Source organism: Salmo trutta, chromosome 37, assembly GCF_901001165.1.
Source record: "Salmo trutta chromosome 37, fSalTru1.1, whole genome shotgun sequence".
Classification (NCBI taxonomy): Eukaryota; Metazoa; Chordata; class Actinopteri; order Salmoniformes; family Salmonidae; genus Salmo; species Salmo trutta.
The window spans coordinates 304,433-325,283 of record NC_042993.1 but is presented as its reverse complement, the minus strand read 5'-3'; the positions used below and the strand labels follow the sequence as shown (position 1 = coordinate 325,283).

General features: G+C 43.7%; 2 protein-coding genes across 7 annotated transcripts in view; one reads left to right on the top strand and one right to left on the bottom strand.

Annotated features, from left to right (window-relative positions):
• The first annotated feature begins 3,965 nt into the window (after window positions 1-3,965).
• LOC115177045 (GTP-binding protein 10) lies at window positions 3,966-7,803 on the top strand. The gene is made up of 10 exons (XM_029737505.1): window positions 3,966-4,114; window positions 4,511-4,704; window positions 4,893-4,984; window positions 5,131-5,275; window positions 5,357-5,430; window positions 5,582-5,634; window positions 5,799-5,906; window positions 6,008-6,085; window positions 6,901-7,024; window positions 7,137-7,803. Exons 1-10 carry the CDS (start codon window positions 4,082-4,084, stop codon window positions 7,376-7,378), a joined length of 1,143 nt encoding a protein of 380 aa, XP_029593365.1. The 5' UTR covers window positions 3,966-4,081; the 3' UTR covers window positions 7,379-7,803.
• Window positions 7,804-9,099: 1,296 nt separating this feature from the next.
• The window catches only part of LOC115177043 (disintegrin and metalloproteinase domain-containing protein 22), a 103,828-nt gene continuing 92,076 nt past the window's right edge, over window positions 9,100-20,851 (bottom strand). For 2 of the 6 annotated variants that reach the window (XM_029737500.1, XM_029737503.1), the window contains 13 exons: window positions 20,207-20,338; window positions 20,056-20,119; window positions 19,822-19,927; window positions 19,537-19,656; window positions 18,220-18,388; window positions 17,969-18,080; window positions 16,943-17,033; window positions 16,769-16,822; window positions 16,378-16,578; window positions 15,447-15,547; window positions 15,298-15,364; window positions 13,083-13,206; window positions 9,100-12,082 (listed from right to left, as the gene is read on the bottom strand). In XM_029737500.1, the coding sequence (XP_029593360.1) occupies window positions 12,062-12,082; window positions 13,083-13,206; window positions 15,298-15,364; window positions 15,447-15,547; window positions 16,378-16,578; window positions 16,769-16,822; window positions 16,943-17,033; window positions 17,969-18,080; window positions 18,220-18,388; window positions 19,537-19,656; window positions 19,822-19,927; window positions 20,056-20,119; window positions 20,207-20,338 (1,362 nt within the window). In that variant the 3' untranslated portion in view covers window positions 9,100-12,061. Of the gene's footprint in view, window positions 12,083-13,082; window positions 13,207-14,236; window positions 14,327-15,297; window positions 15,365-15,446; window positions 15,548-16,377; window positions 16,579-16,768; window positions 16,823-16,942; window positions 17,034-17,460; window positions 17,490-17,968; window positions 18,081-18,219; window positions 18,389-19,536; window positions 19,657-19,821; window positions 19,928-20,055; window positions 20,120-20,206; window positions 20,339-20,851 lie in introns of those variants that run through there. The other 4 variants (XM_029737504.1, XM_029737501.1, XR_003872322.1 and 1 more) reach the window with 4 other exon arrangements.

The window sequence follows — 20,851 nt, the reverse complement described above, 5'->3', positions numbered from 1 at the left end:
ACCCCAATCCATGACCGGGGGCTGGCCTCCCCGACCACCATCCACATCAACCATCATGCCAACAGGCTCAGCACAACCACTTGTTCATGAATGGAGGCTGACCCAGCCTGGAGGACAGCTACCAACCCCAATCCATGACCGGGGGCTGGCCTCCCCGACCACCATCCACATCAACCATCATGCCAAACTATATCAATGCTACTTCCAACGTGTTCGTCAGATGGTGAGAAGCCAAACTCGTGAAATTTGTCACAACACATTAATGTTTCTTTGACATACCAATAGACCCAATAAAATCTATGCTGAACAAAAGTATAAACGCAACATGCAATCATTTTAACGATTTTACTGAGTTACAGTTCATATAAGAAAATGAAATAAATCAATTAGGCCCCTAATCTTTGGATTAGGCCCCTAATCTTTGGATTTCACATGACTGGGCAGGGGCGTAGTTGGGGGGGGCATAGGCCCACCCACTGGGGAGCCAGGCCCAGCCAATCAGAATGAGTTTTTCCCCACAAAAGGGTGACTGGTCTCAGATGATCCCGCAGGTGAGGAAACCTGTTGTGGAGGTCCTGGGCTGGCGTGGTTACTCATGGTCTGCAGTTGTGAGGCCGGTTGGACATGCTGCTAAATTCTCTAAAATGACATTGGAGGTGGCTTATGGTAGAGAAACCATTCCTGCAGTTAGCATGCCAATTGCACGCTCCCTCAACTTGACACATCTGTGGCATTGTGATGTGTGACAAAACTGCATATTTTAGTGGCCTTTTATTGTCCCCAGCACAAGGTGTACCTGTGTAATACTGTTTCATCAGCTCCTTGATATGCCACACCTGTCAGGTGGATGGATTATCTTGGCAAAGGAGAAATGCTCTCTAACAGGAATGTAAACAAATTTGTGCTCAATTTGAGAGAAATAAGCTTTTTGTGCGCATGGAAAATGAATGAGATCTTTTATTTCAGCTCTTGAGCAAGGGGACCAACACTTTACATGTTGTGTTTATATTTGTGTTGTTGGTTGTAACACATTAGCTTGAAAATCAAACGAAACAAAATTGTTCAAAAAAATGATACTGAACAAAAATATAAACGCAACATGTAAAGTGTTGGTCTCTGTAGAGTGATGTCATTCTCCCTACCCCTCCACTCTGGCCCTGAGCCCATGTCCCAGATAGACAGAACAACAACACCAGCAGAGCTCCAGCACCCCTCATTCTGAAACAATACCTCTTCAGAACTAATGTAGTCTACTGGGCTCAGTCCTCTTCTTTATACACACTGGTCTTGGTAATCTGATGCATGAGAAACCAACACATGTTGCAACTCAGTGGAACGTTAAAATATCACCAAGGACAAGTAAAATATCACCAAGGATGGGTAAACCATACACAAATACAGGTGCACACCAGTGTACAATACAATAGCCTGTCAAAATGTGACAATTGTTCCCTCTTGTGGTTAAATATTAAATCTCTCTTCAACTCTGAAAGATTTATCTGCCCTTCCTCAGAAGTAGAATGGGGGATAAGGACAAAAAAAATGTAATCATTGAAACATTATTTTGAAAATACATTTTAAGCTCAACAAGTTTCAATGATTTCACTTTTTTTTTTATCCTTATCGCTAATTTTACTTCTGAGTAGGAAATACCAGCTCTGCTGGTGTTGCTGTTCTGTCTGTCTGGGACATGGGCTCAGGGGGAGAGTGGAGGGGTTAAGGAGAGGAGCTGAAGAGAGAGAATGCAGGTATGCGGGTATGATCATAAGCAATCAGTAGGGAATTATTACTACAGTATTGATGCAATCAACAATAGCTTGAAGATGACATGCTTGAACATATTTTTTCATTTGATTCTACAACTCCAGCACAAGCAGCAGCACTGTCAGCCATGGGGGCAAGAGTGACAGCCAGGGAGAGCCAGGGAGAGGTGCTGAAGACAGACAATGCATGTAATATGAATATATGGCTTACAAATAATTACAGATAAGTTTAGGTAACGGATGTGTTGTCTTTATGTCAGCAGAACTGTCAGCCTTGGGGAGCCAGGTGGAGTAGCTGAAGAGACAGAATACAGGTAAACAGACTAACAACTTTATCTCGAGTTTGCTCTGATAAAAACGTTAGTGCTAAAATGCGTCAGCCACCACTTTATCATTTATTTTCAAAGTTTAAATTGTTGCCTTTCTTCTTGTCTGCTGACTAAGATATTTCCAAAGACATCTTGCATTGTTAATTTTTACTTGTTTCTCCATTATCATTATGTATGTGTCCTGTGTACTCCCCTGTGCTCACAGATAGACCCAAGCTGGCCTTCTCTGCTGGTTTGACTAACTCAGGAAAGTAGGACCTTTCAATACTGAGACCCAACTGATCTACACCAAAGTCTTCACCAACATCGACAACACCTACAACCCACATCAGCAATAGAAAGTTGCAAACCTAAATCCTGAAATAAGGCAACATCCAAATCTGCTTTGGGATAAACCTGCTAAACTCTCATAATGCATATCACACAACAGATGGGATATGAATTTAGGGTATACACTTGACTTCAGACAACTTTTCAGGTTTGAATATGTCTGACAAGCTGCTTAAATATATATTCAAAGCGCCGTATCGAAGGCTATGTCCTCGGTATAGGCTACTTGTGGTGCTAAGAACTGTTCATACACATCCAATCTTTTTTAGCCACCTATTGCAGAACTCTAAATAATAAAACACTAGATCGGGAGGGTGGTAGATTAGAATGGTTCATCTGAAACACTTGTCACACTTGCAGTAGCCCTACGCATAGTATTGTGCCCAAAGACAACACTCGCTCTATGTTTAACTTTGTGCGTAATTTGGGGATACTTCCATGACACGCAGCTCGGACAGCGTTGTCGTGAAGCCGCGCTTCCCCAGTCCGTGCGCGCGGGACAACATGCAGTCCACGTACATGGCCCAGAAGTGCTGCGCGAGCTCTAGGAACAGCTCGTTGTGCTTCTGCCTTTGCGACGCGCGCAAGTATGTCATGAAATCCCACAGTGCGCCCCGGCTGTCCGCCAGGCGCAGCCGCCGTGTCTGGATCCCCGCGAGGGAAGACGAGTCCCAGCAGCCAGAGTCGATCTCGTCCAGGTTACCAGGAGTACTGAAGCCACCGAGCCCCGATCAAAAGGTTGGGCATGGTGTTGGAAGAGGCGGTGGGGAGCGATAGGAGAGAGAGCCCTGAGTGGCCAAGAGCTGGGAATGCAGAGACAAATAGCCTAAGAGAAAGAAGGCTAAAGTAAAATATAGGCTACCTGCCTACTGTGACAGATCAGATGGCCATCCTACACTCATTTAGAAACAAAAAATGTGAGTAGTGAAATCAGAGGTGTACGTAATGATCTCCCTCTCAAAGAAAAACTTCCATAGCCTCTATAGGCTATGAACAAAATATAGGCGACTTATTTGTTATGTTCCTATCAGCTGTTGCAGTTTTTAAAACCACCACCCAACGCGAGTGCGTATCCAGTGTGGTTCACTGTGTGGACGTATTGACTGACTCACACCGCCACTCGATGGCGGAGCTCTTTATAGCCAAACACCGCGCGCACCTCATACCCTGTCATAGCCTACATGCACGGAGCGCACGAGCTGACAGTTGACCAAGGATAGCCTATGTCTGACTGATTGACCAACAGACTGACTGACTGAATGGGATGAATTAATTAATTTGGGTAGAGTATGCTGTAACATTAGAAACAAATGGGGCTTAACCTAAAATTACTTAGCCTATACTAGTGGTGTTTTTGAAAGGTTATCAAAGAGATGTAACCAAATTATTGTTCAAAACACTGATTTCTTTGTAGACTAAGATTACAGGTAAAATCCCACAACATAAACTAATATTTTGTGTGCATAGTTTAGCTGGGGAGGAGAGGGAGGCGGGACTAGCTACCTTGACTGACGCTGACATCATCGAATCACCGCCTCGTTTGCTGTTTCCTGTTCCACCACCAAACAACCTATAACAACACATGTGAACGGCTAATCTGACGTCTTCAGGCAAAAATGCCACAAACGGTCAACTGTAACTTCTAAATATTCAGTCAAAATGGTTTGGATCAGTAGGATTTGTTACCGGAAGGTTAGTAACCCAGTGTTACAAATACAGTTGCATCATAGTTCGCTAACAATATTGCTAGCTATACCAAATATATTTGTACTAACCCCTCCTGTCTGCGTGGCTCTACTATCCAGGTAGCCATGCTAGCTAGCTTAGTTTGCTAGTCGTAGGTGGTCTTCTGTTGCCCTTCACGGTCTGTTTCGTAGACAGTGCTAGCTAGTTGATTGTGCTGTTCTATCAGTTTTACATGGTCGTTTCTACAATGAACTTGCTAGCTATGGAAATAGTTTCACTGTGTAGCCCAACGTTACTGTCCACGTCATTGTAGAAGACAGTACAATATATGAATTGCTGTAGATATTTCAGTTGTCTGACGCAAAGTGTTCAGTGATGTCATCACTACTCTCTTTCCTCCAGTATGGTAACTTCGTGGACAACCTGCGTTTGTATGTGCGAGGGGGCAGTGGGGGGATGGGGCTTCCCCGTCTGGGGGGTCAGGGAGGGAAAGGGGGAGACGTGTGGGTGGTGGCTCAGAAGGAGATGACTCTGAAGAGGGTCAAGGATAAGTACCCCCAGAAACGCTTCATCGCTGGAGTAGGAACCAACAGCAGGTATGTCTGGACCACAACTCGATGAGCTCATCGGTCGATCACTTATATATGTAGACAGCACACATTGGATAACCCATGAAATAATTTGACAACAATTATTTCTAATGTCCTTTTTGGAAGCGTCATGACATGAACTTCCAGCAATCTAATCCCAAGTCCCGCGTGTGCGTGCGTGCGTGCGTGTGTAGTGTCCGCGCTCTGAAGGGCCAGAAAGGAGAGGACCAAGAAGTCTTGGCTCCTCCTGGCATTACTGTCACTAACGATGATGGAAAGGTCCTCAGTAAGTCTTAACACACATTACACACGATACACCTCCTTCACTGACACAAGGTACTGTGTACTGGTTGAAGATGATGTTGTCTGCACTCAGGATGAGAGTGTTGGGTGTAAATTCAACTGACTATAGTTCATCAATCCCCTCCATAGGTGAGCTGAACACTGAGGGGGATCGTGTGCTGGTGGCCAGAGGGGGTCAAGGAGGCTCCTACCACTCAGAGTTCCTGCCCAGTAAGGGCCAGACCAGACAGATACGATTGGACCTCAAACTCATCGCTGACCTCGGCCTGGTGGGGTGAGACAGGGGACACACATGCACACACACAATCATACAGGAACACATTGACTTCATGATTTCCCCCTCCATCATTACCAGGTTCCCCAATGCAGGAAAGTCCTCTCTACTGACCGCCCTGTCTCACGCCAAACCCCAGATTGCCAGCTATGCCTGTGAGAATTGAGTACACATTTACACACACATCCCGTTGAAGTGAATGTTCCATATATTACCCAGTTTTTTTGTCAAATATTTGAATGGAGGATGACACCATGATGTTTGAGTTATTTATGAATGGTAAATGTTTGTGTTGTCGTTCTGCAGTCACCACTCTGAGACCGGAGATTGGCAAGGTCATGTATGAAGACCATAAACAGGTAAGAGAAGCAGATGAGGTCACTTCCTCCCTTTTGTTCGACTCAATGTTTTCCTTCACCTGATTGGTTCATTCTCAAGATTGTCTGTCCTCTGGTTTGTCCATACTCGGTGTTCTCTCTCCTCTGATTGGTCCATTCTGTCTTCTCTTCTGGGATTGGTGTAGATCTCAGTGGCAGACCTCCCAGGGCTGATAGAGGGGGCCCACATGAATAGAGGCATGGGCCACCAGTTCCTCAAGCACGTGGAGAGGACCAGACAGCTGCTCTTTGTGGTTCGACCTAAACACAATTTATGGTCAAAGTCTCAAGGAGATTTGTGGTGAGAAAGCCTCTAGCTGTAATACTGAAGTCTCTCTTCTCTCTCTGGTCATAGGTGGACGTTTGTGGTTTCCAGCTGGCAAGCAAAACGCCCTTTAGGTCTGCTTTTGAGGCTGTTCAACTTTTAATTAAAGTGAGGCTAGCAGGACACATCTACCGTAAATTCCAGACTATAAGCCGCAACTTTTTTCCCAGCTTTGAACCTCGCGGCTTAAACAATGACGCGGCTAATATATGGGTTTTTCCTGCTTTCAATTTTTTTTCTTCCAAAAAACACATTCTGTGACGTGCTCAGTTTTTTGGTGGCATGAAGCTGTCATTAGACCAATGAAATTGCCGAACGGGTTAAGGTCAAACAACTTTTTTGTTTACTGTTTAGATTAAATCGAGCGCTCTCAAACTTCCCATCATTCTGATTACGGTAGTCATTTTGTCACCCTCATCATGGCAAAGACGCAGAGAAATGCATATGATTCAGCTTTCAAGTTGAAGGCGATTGATCTGGCTGTTGGAAAAGGAAATAGAGCTGCTGCACGGGAGTTTGGTCTTAATGAGTCGATGATAAGACGTTGGAAACAGCAGCGTGAGGAATTGACTCAGTGCAAAAAGACAACTAAAGCTTACTGCTAATTTTAAATTTTGTTACAAGCCGTGTTTCGTTTAAGCCTATTTATTTTTGTTACAAGCCATGTTTCGTTAAAGCCTGTGTAAAGTTAATTTGTTTCAATGTACCGGTAGGCACCTGCGGCTTATAGACATGTGTGGCTTATTTATGTTTAAAAAAAAAAGTGGGTGTTGCTTATATTCAGGTGCGCTTAATAGTCCGGAAATTACGGTACACAGAAACCACCCACTCCCTCCGAGCACCAGTATCACAATATGTTCTCTCTCTCTCCTTATCCCACTCTCTGCCGCCCGTCCCCTGCTCTCTCTCAACCCCTCCTATAGGAGTTGGAGCTGTATAAGGAGGATCTCCCATGTAAGCCTGCTGTGTTGGTGGTCAATAAGATGGACCTGCCTGATGCAGAGGACAAACTCACAGAGCTGCAGGAGCAACTCCTAAACCCACACGGTAATCTAATGATATACATAGATTATAAACTAAGGTAATACTTAGGTAGTTAAGGTGTACGATCTGTGACAGACTACTCATAGTGCCCCCCTGGTGTGCTCCTCCCTTTCAGAGTTCTCCCACCTGTTACCTGACGATATGGTTCCTAAGAACAACATGGTCTTCAGACACGTGGTTCCTATCTCAGCTGCCACCGGTTTTGGCATCGCACACCTCAAGACCTGTATCCGCCAATCATTAGACAAGGATGCCTCTATGGCAACGGAGTCCCTGCATTGTGATAGGCTACAGGCGCTGAGAGGGGCGGTCCCAGCCAAGAATACACTCACATGGGGCCCCACCGCCTCAGTTTGAGCTGAACTGTGGAACATTCAGGGTTAATATGTTCTGCAGTTTTGAAAAAGGGTTTGAACTTGATTCATGTTCACTCAGCCTGGAACATTTTCAATATTGTGGAAGTCAGGGTGATGTTCCTACCTATCATACCCTAGGTAGGATGACTCCTCGATATTCATCCTGGCTCTGCACCCCTGCTTGAGACTATCTATGGAAAACACTGACGATGATGTCACACAGTCACAACCCAGGCAAGCGTGTTGTCGTCCTGCCTTCCCCTTATGACCACACTATGGACAGAGTTACAGAGGTCGAGAAAGAGGGCTGACAAAAAGGGGGGGAAGTACGTTTGTGTTTTTCTGCTGGATGTTGTCTCTGACTGTTTGTTTGATGTAATATGTTGCTTTTCCACCATGTAGTAATAAACATGTTAATTAATGCTGCCTCCTTTAGCAATAACCTTACCTTAAGGGAAACTAAACATGCATACACAGAAAATATCGATGAAAGTTTTATTTTATATTAAATATATTACAATACTGAATGATATTGTAAGAAAAGAAGAAAAAAAAATATGGGCATTGATTTTGCATTGTCAGTCTATGTACAGCATATAGTAAAATAAAAGTCCAGTAATTATAGTGGGGTCTTAATGATTCACACCCTCCATAAAGATGAGCAATAATGATTGTATGAAGTAATTCAAATATTGAGCTATATTGTATTTTTTTTAAAAAGGGGGAAATTATTGATTTATACTAATACAGTGAGAGATTGTTTAACAAGTAATATGTATTTTTCTCAAAAAGGAATGCCAAAATTGACACCCCTAAAGATTCTTAGAAATAAAGTCAGTCAAAGTTTATTTGGTCCCATATTCCTAGCATGCAATGATGTTTATTATTATTTTTTTTGCATCCAAAAAGTTTTTAGAGTCACAAGCTTGGTGTAGTCATTGTGTGCTAGGAATATGGGATCGAATATGACACTTTTGACTACTTTATAAGAACCCTTTGGCGTTTCAATCATTTTGACCCCTACCTTTTTGAGGTAGATCTTTCTCTGAGCAAAAGTATTATCAAATAATATAATTTCCCTTTATTGTTTTGTTACATACAATTTAGTTCAGTATTTGAATGATTTATTTTACAGTCATTATTGCTCATCTTTATGCAGTGTGTCAATCATTTGGGAACCCAATGTATATAGATTTTGTAGGTCGCAGTAGGAGCATACTGCAGCAGGATGGGACTGCATGGTGCGTTCAGAGGCCTGATATAACCTACTTTTCAGTAGACTGCATGGTGCATGCAGAGGCCTGATATAACCTACTTTTCAGTAGACTGCATGGTGCATGCAGAGGCCTGATATAACCTACTTTTCAGTAGACTGCATGGTGCATGCAGAGGCCTGATATAACCTACTTTTCAGTAGAATGCATGGCGCGTTCAGAGGCCTGATATAACCTACTTCTCCACAGGCTACGGCTGGGTGGTTGGTGCTTGGTTGTATAGATACATTCAAGAATCTGTCCATACGTTTGGACGTTTCTCTGTGCTGTCCGGTTGGGTTACGTCAGTCAAGCCACTAATACAGATAACACACATCAGACAAGTTACATCTTGTTACCTGGACAGGTTCCACCTGCCACCATCCTAACATCTAATATACCTCAATCCTATGACCTGCAGGTCAATTATCATAGATGTCAGAATTAAGACAGTATGATATTTAAAATATTGCTTGAGAAGTATGATCCTTTATTTTCATATTACCACGGCCTAGGGAATCCTTGGTCAAAACTCAAGTTACTAAGCACCAGCCAATCATATCGTAATTGAAATAAGACGAGTGACAAGAGCTTTAGTCAACATGAGCTCGCCTGCACAGATCTCTATAGCATAATGCACCCCATGTTGCCATAGCTGCGTCCCATCCTCATACCCTAGAAGACACGTCCAGATCTTCACATGCCAGAGCGGTCCAAGAGGAGTGTGTGCTTTAAAAAACTAATGTGGCCGCATCATATCTCCATTCCACTCAACGCACAGAAGAACAATAATGCAGTTGGTCTGTCTGAATAACAGCTGTACACAACACTGAGAAGAGAACATATAAAGGTACTTAAGAGTAAAAAAAGAATACTTGAGACTTGTCATACAGTAGCAATATTAATGTGATATTGTGGTGATCTTAATATCTATGCAGTCATAGTGCATACAGTAGAAAATCAAAACGATCAGTGCCCACATCTTAAACTTAAGCATACGCAGTTAACATACAGCAGGCCTAACTGATATGGACAGTACAGTAACTACAGGATGGGGGTTGTGACTTCTGTACAAATCAGTTTCCCTTTAGCCACAGATCTAAGATCAGCTTTCCACTCCCCAATTCACAACATTTACCATCAGGAGGGTAAGATACAAAACTGACCTTGGATCAGTAACTAAGAACACTTTATCCTACTCTTGAGTAGGTAAGAACCTGAATCTTAAGCCACATTTAAACCACTAGATTCCTCGGGTCATTCATGAAAATGTTTGAGCCCTGGTTGATTATGTTGAAAACCTGTTCACTACTGGAATGGGGGTTTGTGGTATGAAATTCCAAGAAGATAACAGCAATTGGCAATCAAGGAAAAAGTATTTCAATGACATGCTTATTTCATATTACAGCCTCACAGACAGATTACTAGAGAACAGCGATAGTGTGCTAGCTAGTAGATCCATTGTCATTCTGTTGGTCTTATACATCTCAAACAGCAAGCACTGTACAGGACGCTTCATCATTTACAGACAGCAGGGCAAACTTACAGTAGGAAACAAAACAAAAGCAAAAATGCACATTTTAATCATTTTATCCAAACAAATCCCAAATCCAAGTTCATCTGACACAATGTTCAGTTTCCACATTGTTATTCCCACATCGTCCAGTTGGATGTCAGTGGGTTGTCGGTTCCAGTTGTATCTGTTATGTCTGGTCTCACACTGTACACCAGGGGCGGACTGGGACCAGAAATCGGCTCTGGCATTTTAAACACAACGGCCCATTTCTTTCCTCGAGGCCCCCATTATTAGCAAGATAATTATCATTTTGCCCCCCCAAAAAACAAGTAAGACAGGCCCACTGTATTAAAAATAGACCAGCCCATCTTGCATTTGCCCAAAATGCCAGATGGCCAGTCTGTCCCTGCTGTACACACAGACCATAGTGTGGAATGATTATAGTCACAGGACATTTCTCTAAACCACCATGGCCAAATGAACATGTATATCACATCTAAAACTACAAAAAAACACTTGTTCTCTCCCCTCTGTAGCGAGGAAGGGCTCATGGGACTATCTTAGTTAAAATCATATTCATCATTATCAATATCGAAATGGATAAAATGCTCAGTTAATGTTATAAATCAATGACATTATTAAGTTTACTGTCTTAATTATGACGGACTGTGACTGAGTGTGCATTACTCAGAGAAAGGGATGACACAAAGGGGAAATATAGAACACTGTACATTCTGCTGTGGAAGAAAAAGAAAGCTGGAGTGTTCACGCAGCCACACGAGAGAGAAGAGAGAGAGTTCAGCCAGAAATGAAAAGAGAGAAACAGACAGAAAAAACAAGTACGGGGTCTCTACAAAGACCTACGGAGAACCCGTCTGTCTATAACACGAACCACAGCAGGAGGAGTAGAGAAGAGGGGGAGCATCCCTTCATCTTTCACCTCTCAGAAAGTAAAAAAGAAAAGCACACATTACTCTGCCTTTAAGCTGTACATATTTACAACGATAACCAAATCCTTCAGGAAAACCTGACAGGGCGAAAGAAAGAGAACAGGGAGGGTCTAGGGTCCATGTCAGGGGCAGTTGGCTAGTACAATGTGTGATACAGTACATAATGAGTCGCTGATCACAGAGATAGAAGAAGCCTATAATGTAAAGAAAGCTTAAAGGCCTAGAGTACGTATGACATCACCATCCCCCACATGCTGTCCGTCCCAGACTTCTTCTTCTTTATGACACTAGGAAGAGTTGATTAACAGGGGGTTCTCATGCATACAGTGTTGGAGTTTTCTACAGTAATTTAACAGCGTGCTTCAAAATGGTAAAGAAATCTGCCGATATGATAGCTGTCCGCGCCCCTCAACAGAGAGGAGCACCAATCAGAGGAGAGAGTTTACATGGGGGCAGGGCTAGAGGGGGTTGGGGGAGAGGTGAGTAAGGTAAGATGGGACAGTTTGAGGGAGGAGCTAGAAGAGTGTGGTGGAAGCTGGGGGGATGTTGGGGTGTTGGGAGTGGGGGAGACATCCCCAACGAGGCCTCTCCTCTCTGTTTGCACCGTTACCATCACAACAGCTTTGCTTTTTCCTCACCAATGAGTGAAGGGCTGATCTCTGGTGGATCTCCAGCTGATCTGAAAGGGATCTTGTCTTGCCTCGTTCTGTCTTGGCTTGTCAGTGTAGGAATGACAGCTGGCCCCTGTAGCGTCCCCTACTGAGCAGGTCAGGTCTGACGGACCCCGCACACACTCTCACACATTCTCACACCCTCCTCCTCTTCATCTTCCTCCGCTTCTCTTTTCCGCTCACATTTTTCGTCATTTTGTTTCAATTTTGTTTTTGCTTTGTATTTTTGAATTCATAGAAAAGTGGACGAAAATGTAGTTCTTAAGTAGTTTTGCAGAGTAGATAACAGGAGTGTTATATTGAAGTCTCCCACAGCTGCAGGGAGAGAAACGAGATGAAGAGACAAAGACTATAATTAGATAATGGCTTCAGTACCTTAACTGTAGTTAACCCCACAATGCAATAGGGGTATTTATAGTACACACGTCATGAACTACTACTGTATTTACCTTTATGTTACGTATGAGATGTTATGTACAGTATATGTAACGTATGAGACGTTATGTACACTATATGTTACATATGAGACGTTATGTACAGTATATGTTACGTATGAGACGTTATGTACAGTATATGTAACGTATGAGACGTTATGTACAGTATATGTTACATATGAGACGTTATGTACAGTATATGTTACGTATGAGATGTTATGTACAGTATGTTACGTATGAGATGTTATGTACAGTATATGTTACATATGAGACGTTATGTACAGTATATGTTACGTATGAGATGTTATGTACAGTATATATTACGTATGAGATGTTATGTACAGTATGTTACGTATGAGATGTTATGTACAGTATATGTTACGTATGAGACGTTATGTAGAGTATATGTTACATATGAGACGTTATGTACAGTATATGTTACGTATGAGACGTTATGTACAGTATGTTACGTATGAGATGTTATGTACAGTATATATTACGTATGAGATGTTATGCACAGTATGTTACGTATGAGATGTTATGTACAGTATATGTTACGTATGAGACGTTATGTAGAGTATATGTTACATATGAGATGTTATGTGCAGTATGTTACGTATGAGATGTTATGTACAGTATATGTTACGTATGAGATGTTATGTGCAGTATATGTTACATATGAGATGTTATGTACAGTATATGTTACGTATGAGATGTTATGTGCAGTTTATGTTACGTATGAGACGTTATGTAGAGTATATGTTACGTATGGGATGTTATGTGCAGTATATGTTACATATGAGATGTTATGTGCAGTATATGTTACATATGAGATGTTATGTGCAGTATGTGCTATGTACTGTGTTATTATAGTAGTTTACCCTGGCACTCTGCCTGTTGGCCTTCCTCTGGTCGTCGGGGAGGGGGGGCATGGGGTAAGGGTACCTCCGGCTGGACGCAATGGACCCCGTGGAGGAGGTGGGCGACTTCGCCGGGGAGAGCGTCCTGAAAGAGACAGGAAATTACCTCACTATAGACGGTGACATCATCATTCTTACTGATCTGCCCGGAACAGGCAGAAGTTGCCCCTAAACACAGAGGCAGACATTTTTTCATGACCCTAACGGTTAAGGTTCAGATTGGGGGTACGATAATTTGACCCTAGAGCTGTGGTTAGGGGAAGCACCTGCCTGTGCCAGAGTAGACCAGCCTGAACAGCCCTGGTCTGGGAACAGTCACCTCTACCTCTCATCGACCTGCCTATGACATCAACCGCTGCACCATCATCAGCAATGCAACAGGGCCAGCTGTGCTGTGGCTGGAGTGGGAGTGGGCAGGTCAGTCAGTCACCCACTGAGTACAGTTCATTTGACTAGACCTGTGCCTGTGTTGGAGCGTATCTGGGCTGGTCCAGGACCAGAAGGTGTAGTGGAGATGGTGTCATGGTGGGTAAATGTGAACCGACCAGGTCGGTGAGCACAGAGACACTCAGTAGGGGACTCAGACATGTGTGTAGCACAATGATGACATCAGAGCAAACACAACACTGAACATGCAGAGATAAAGAGAGAGAAGATGGCAAGAGCAACGGAGGGAAATAAAGAAATAGACTAGTAATAGAGATTATTTCTAATTACTTCCTTTTTGGTGTCATTACAAATAAAACAAAACAATTATGTTACTCAATACTCAACAAAATGTAAAACTGTTGTAAAAGTTCAGCAGCTATTGATACATCCAACCATCCTACATCCTAGAAGGAACCATCGTACGCTAAAAGCAATGATTCATGGGAGTCCAAAGATACAAGAGGACCAAGAGCTGTCAATCAAAGCTCTAACATCACCACCAGAACTACCAATCAATCTGCTCTTTATCTGTGATAAAGCGAACTGACCCCAATTGGGAACCACTGGTATAACCCTTCCCTACCTCCCCTGGCCAAATTGAACCCAAATCAATGGACCAAGCCAAAGGGGAGTTAAAAGAGGGGGGTGGGGGTTGTTGAGGAATAGGAGATGATCTGAGGTAATACCTAAGGTAGGGTCCTTCAGTGTTTTTATTCACATCTTCTACCCACTTAGTTACATCATAATGCTCTGTTTGGAAGCGAAGGGTTAAATACCTGAGGAGTGGGGATTGATAGACACACCGAGAAGGGAGGAGGAAAGGAGAAGAGGAAACAGGAGGAAAAAGAGGATGAGAGGGAGGATGGAGATGAGGAAGAAGGAGAAAGAGGACGAGGGAGGAAGAGGATATATTTTAGGAGAGCAGAGCAGACCAAAGACATTCTGAACACACACCACCAAGATGCAAGTGAGTGGAAGACAAGATGACTAGATTAATGTGTGTTTTAGTAAGATGGTCATTTGCATTTTGGCCAGGTGTCACAAATCGGTCCAAGCAGTTAAATTCTCCTCATTCACTTCCATGCTTTCAAACAAGAACAGTTACTCTGCAAATGACCTCAGGTGCCAAAACCAAGAAACAAACAAACAAACAAACAAAAACAACAACAGGCTGGGAGATCAACAAGGCTGAAAGGTCAACGAGGCGGAAAGGTCAACAAGGCGTTAATTGTGTTCATTCACGGGGAGTGTGTGCAGTTGTTTTTGAGTGGCCATGCTAGAAAGGACAGAAGTATGGTTTCACAAATGTCATCTTTATAAGCAATAGCCCTGACCTTAACATTTAACCTTTACATTTACCCTCACCCATAACACTAACCCCTAGATAAAAACAAATAGCATTTGTCCGTTCAAGCATGGCCATAGTGACTGCCATTAAGTCCCACATGCACTCTACAATGCCATTTATCTTTATAGAACAGTGCAGTACAACATTCTAGAACCATGGCGTCTCTGAGGTAACAAAATCTGGTAATAGTCAATGTAACTCATTAATACACTTTCTTATAAAGTTCTGGAAATGCTGGATTCACAGATTCTACAAGTACCCCACAATTTGTATTAGTCTATTTCACCATATAGAACCTCTTGGCTTGCTGCTATTTGAGCTGATTTCTATAGTGACTGGATGGGTGTAAATACAATCCCTGAGCCATGTGGAAGTCCATCCAGGAACATGGTGACTTACTCTGTAGAGTTGGAGCGAGGACGGAACTTCTTCCCTTTCGACTTCTTGCGATTTCCACTCAGATTTCCTACAGAGGAAGGACACAGTAACCCACGGTTAGCACAGGGAAATATAACTCTGTGTGTGTGTGTGTGTGTGTGTGTATTTACCTTGCCATGAGTTGCTCCTGGGTCGTCCGTTCTCACAAATGTCAGAGATGTGTTTGGCGTCAGGGATTCGCTCGCTCCACGAGTGGGACAGACCGTTAGACCTTCACACACAGAGTTATATTTCCTTGTGAAACAGTGATAACCATTATCATCACCATCATCATTACTGACAACCTGATCCCCAGACTTACATTTTTTTACATTTTGCCTTTATTTAACTAGTCAAGTCAGTTAAGAACAAATTCTTATTTACAATGACGGTCTAAACCGGCCAAGCCTGGACGACGCTGGGCCAATTGTGCGCCGCCCTCTGGGACTCCCAATCACGGCCGGTTGTGATACAGCCTGGAATCAAACCAGGGTGTCTGTAGTGACGCCTCAAGCACTGAGATGCAGTGCCTTAGACCGCTGCGCCACTCGGGAGCCCAGATTTACAACATCTGTTAAGTTGGTTTGATTTCTGGGACCACCCATACGTAAAATGTATGCACGCACGACTGTACATTATTATTATTATATTATTTTCCTTTGTCTACAGTAGAGAACGGACAGACAGCTCAACGTAGGAGGAGGAGAGGAAGGAGACTGATGCTACATTCCATGAGAACAGACTACCACACCATGACGACGGTGAACGATAGCATGATGACAGAGAGCGATACCATGACAACAGGGAGTGATACCATGACAACATGATGAGAAGAATGTGCAGAAAGAGGCATATTGCAACCAACACTACACAACCAACTACACAAATTGCGAACAAGACAAGATACCCTCGACACACACAAAATAAGAAACCCCCTCACCACACACACACACACACACACACACACACACACACACACACACACACACACACACACACACACACACACACACACACACAGAGACGTTTGCGATGGCAGTGAGCAGTGAGATGATGTCACACCTGAATGCAAACAGAGAGATGTTTTGTGAGATGGAGGCGATGGAGGGGGGGAAAGAGAGCGTGTATATCTGCAGGTTAGACAGACAGCCAGACCTCTTCTTGGAGCTACAGCCTGAGTTGGTGCTAACCCCAGGGGCCAGGTCACTGTAGAACGAGTCTGCATCCCCGGGTTTCTTCACATAGTCACCCGGAGGCATTTGCCTGAGAAACGCCAACAAACATTAGACATCGGAACACTGTCCTGACATAGATGTGATTTCACAAACACATCAACAAATTGACCAACACATAAATAGATCAACAACTGATGAATGTTATAGAAAATGTGTAATTGTAAGTCGCGCTGCTAAATGACAAATAATGTAAATGGGAAAGAATAAGGATGACAAACCTGCAGAATCTTCTGTGAACCTCTGACTCAACGTAGCACCGCTGTCTGTAGCTCCTGTTAGCGAAGAAGGACAGTCACGTCAGACACACTGACCAATGACAGGATCCCAAACCAGTTCCTAATCCTAACTAGTCAGCTATCCCAGGTCTAGAGCTGAGGTCCAGCTGTACTCACTTGTATCCCCAGGCAGTGATGGCCAGGATGAGAGCCAGGAACAGAATGGAGCCAGCGATGGCCCCGATGATGATGTTAGTACTGGTGATACCTGAGAGGGGGGGGGGGGGGGGAGAAAGAGAGAGGGGGGAGAGAGAGAGAGAGAGAGCGAGGGGGGAGGGAGAGAGAGAGAGAGAGAGAGAGAGAGAGAGAGAGAGAGAGCACTTTAATAAACTGTATTATAGTTGTTTCCAGATTAATCTGTAGGAGAAACACACTTTGAAGTGATCAAGTGATACACCTCACTTCAATAGTACACTAAAACACAGCACACTCAGAGGGAAGAGATCTGAAAGGAAAGAGGGGGAGGAAACAGATTGCAAACATTGATATGTATGTTTTTGAGGGAGAACGTAGAAGGATTCAGAAACATGACTGACTACAGGCTGGAGAGACTGGGAAGGGGTGAGAGGAGGAGAAAGAGGAGGAAGTGACATCACAGAAGGGGCAAACACAATGAAGAGGAACTCAGATCTGACCTCAGCGTAACTCCACCAATGACATGAGCCTGTCGACAAAGAATGTGTGTGAAAATAAACAACAAACAAAAAGAAAGATGTGCCTGGTTGATTTTTTTTAATAGATACTGATGCAAACGGAAAGGCCAAAAATAACGATTATATGCAAAATAACTCAACTAAACAATGAATGAACCAATGATTTATGATGAAAATAAAGGCTTAAATACATATGTCGAACCAAAACCTCTCACAGAGTCTTTGTGTAAATAGGAGGAGAGGGAAAGAGTTAGATAGTTAGAGAGAGAGTGAGAGAGATAGCAAGAGGAAGCGAGAGAGAGAGAGAAAGGGAGAGAGAGTGTGAGGGAAAGAGCAAGAGCGAGTCAGAGAGACAGAGAGGGGAAGAACAAGAGGAAGAGAGAGAGAGGGAGAAAGATAGGAAGAGAGAGCCATTTATAAGCTTATGTAAATAGGGGGAGAGGGAAAGAGTTAGAGAGAGAGATAGGGAGACGTGTGGAGTTGTTTGTACCTGATACAGAGGCGGTGGGTCCAACCACCAGGTAGCTGAGAGGAGACGTAGAGTTACAATCGTCTCCAGTCCAACCCAAGTGACACACACACTTCAGCTCGTTACTGCAAATCTGCAACACACACATACACCAGCATGCAGGCACACCCACCAAACAATATGTTATTAGGAGCTGAAAGGTTGGAGGAGGAGAGAGAAAGTGGGTGTGCATGCATGTGTGTGTTTGTGCGTTTGTGTGTGTGTATCCGTACCCCGTGTCCAGAACAGATGGTCTTCTCGGTGGTTCCAGGACAGGTGCTGAAGTTGAACTCCTGAAGAGGCAGACACTTGTGGTTGAAGCAGACCCTCTCTGTCCCACAGGCTGTCCCATCCTCCACATAGCCCAGGTCACTGTCCCCGTCTATCATCACATGACCCCCACTGACATACAGCACACAACACAACACAGTCACAGAGGATCCATTCATATAGAAGTTACACAGGGACATAAAAGTATAGAATTGAATTCACAGAGAGAGAGCTAGAGGCATTATTCTGCATGTGCTCTGGAGGCCTGCATCGTCAGAAAGAGAGCTAGAGGCATTATTCTGTATGTGCTCTGGAGGCCTGCATCGTCAGAGAGACAGCTAGAGGCATTATTCTGTATGTGCTCTGGAGGCCTGCATCATCAGAGAGAGAGCTAGAGGCATTATTCTGTATGTGCTCTGGAGGCCTGCATCATCAGAGAGAGAGCTAGAGGCATTATTCTGTATGTGCTCTGGAGGCCTGCATCATCAGAGAGACAGCTAGAGGCATTATTCTGTATGTGCTCTGGAGGCCTGCATCATCAGAGAGAGAGCTAGAGGCATTATTCTGTATGTGATCTGGAGGCCTGTATCATCCACAATGGACCATATGTCAAATACTGTTTCTTCTTTCTAATCTTTCATTATTTTACCAGAAACAATTAAATCAATTTTTCTATGTTTCTTCAAATTTGTGGCATTTCTTATGTCCTATTATTAAATAAGCTAAGACTTTATTGTGTTATCCTTGCTAGGTTTTTAATGCATGGCCTGCTTGTTCTTGGCTATATATATATATATATATATATATATATATATATATATATATATATATATATATATGTGTCTTTTGAATTATTAAATAAATAAATAAAATAAATAAATCCATCATCAGTTGAGACAAATTGCATCCCCAGAGAGAGTCTGACTAAAGGTGCATATGTGGGTTGGTGGTGTTGTGTGTTCATGATAATTACAGTACAATTATAGATAAATGGGTCCACATAATAGGAATTTTGTTCCGCTAAATAGCAATTGTGTTTAGTGACGTAAATATAAGAAGGTCGCTTTATCAATCAGTGTGTGTAAATATCTATGAATGGACTGTAATTCCTTAGCAACCCAAGGAGAACCATAACGCGCTGAATGAATCAGAGTCTGATGACCTCTGACTGAATCACACTGGGCTGAGTGGTGTGTGTGTGTGTGTGTGTGTGTGTGTGTGTGTGTGTGTGTGTGTGTGTGTGTGTGTGTGGTGTGTGTGTGTGGTGTGTGTGTGTATACCTGCAGTCCAGCGAGGCGCTGTGCTGTGCAACAGAAAAGGACGTCAGTCCCCCCTGCAACTCTCCTAGTCGGGGGGCAGGCGATATGTTGGAACATAGCAGGTACCCACAATGCACGTCTCTGAAACACACAGGAAGTAGTGATGAACCTTCTCTCTAAGTTCAGGTTCCATTACTTACCTAAACTTTGCTGGACACATGTTATGTTCAAGGATAAAAGTACAGTGCGATGGCATGTCATTGTATTCAAGCATAACAGAACTGTGACACAAACAAGTGTCCTTACTGCTTGTTGCATTGGACCCATGTGTCTTTGTCCTTCCCACAGTTCCCCTTCTCTGTCCCCTCGATATTCAACTTCTCATAACAGAACTTGTCAGCAGCGGTCGCCTCTGAAAAATCAAACAATGAACAGGGATGATGTCACAACCTACATAAATAACCCTGCATTGAATGTCATTGAGGTCGACATAAAAACGTTTTCATCAGTGATTGAATCAAAAACAGTAATGTTACTCACTCTCTCCCCACAGGTACTTGCACTGTCTGTCTTTGGTCTTGCACCTCCCGTTAAAGCAACGACCCTGGACACAGAGGAATGGTACACTTCAAACACAAACACACCTGTACACACCAACTGGTCCACTCTGATTATTCTTCATATCTCTTACCTGTTCCTTTTCACATGAGTAGCCGTCCATCTTGTGTACGTTCGGGGGACACTGGCTGGAGTTACCAGTGCAGTTCTCTGGAATATCACAGTCATTCACTGCCTCCCTACACACCACGCCCATAAACTCCATCTGCCCACACACAACACAACACAGGTCAAAGCATGTCAGTGGGTGTATGACATTTACTCCTGAGGTACTGACCTGTTGCACAGACTAACCACTGTAATTATTATTTGATCCTGCTGGTCATCTATGAACATTTAAACATCTTGAAGAACAATCTGGTCTTAATGGCCATGCACTCTTATAATCTCCATCCGGCACAGCCAGAAGAGGACTGGCACCCCTTCAGAGCCTGGTTCCTGGCACCCCCTCAGAGCCTGGTTCCTCTCCACCGGGCAGAGCCAGAAGAGGACTGGCACCCCCTCAGAGCCTGGTTCCTCTCCACCGGGTACAGCCAGAAGAGGACTGGCACCCCCTCAGAGCCTGGTTCCTCTCCACCGGGCACAGCCAGAAGAGGACTGGCACCCCCTCAGAGCCTGGTTCCTCTCCACCGGGTACAGCCAGAAGAGGACTGGCACCCCCTCAGAGCCTGGTTCCTCTCCACCCAGCACAGCCAGAAGAGGACTAGCACCCCCTCAG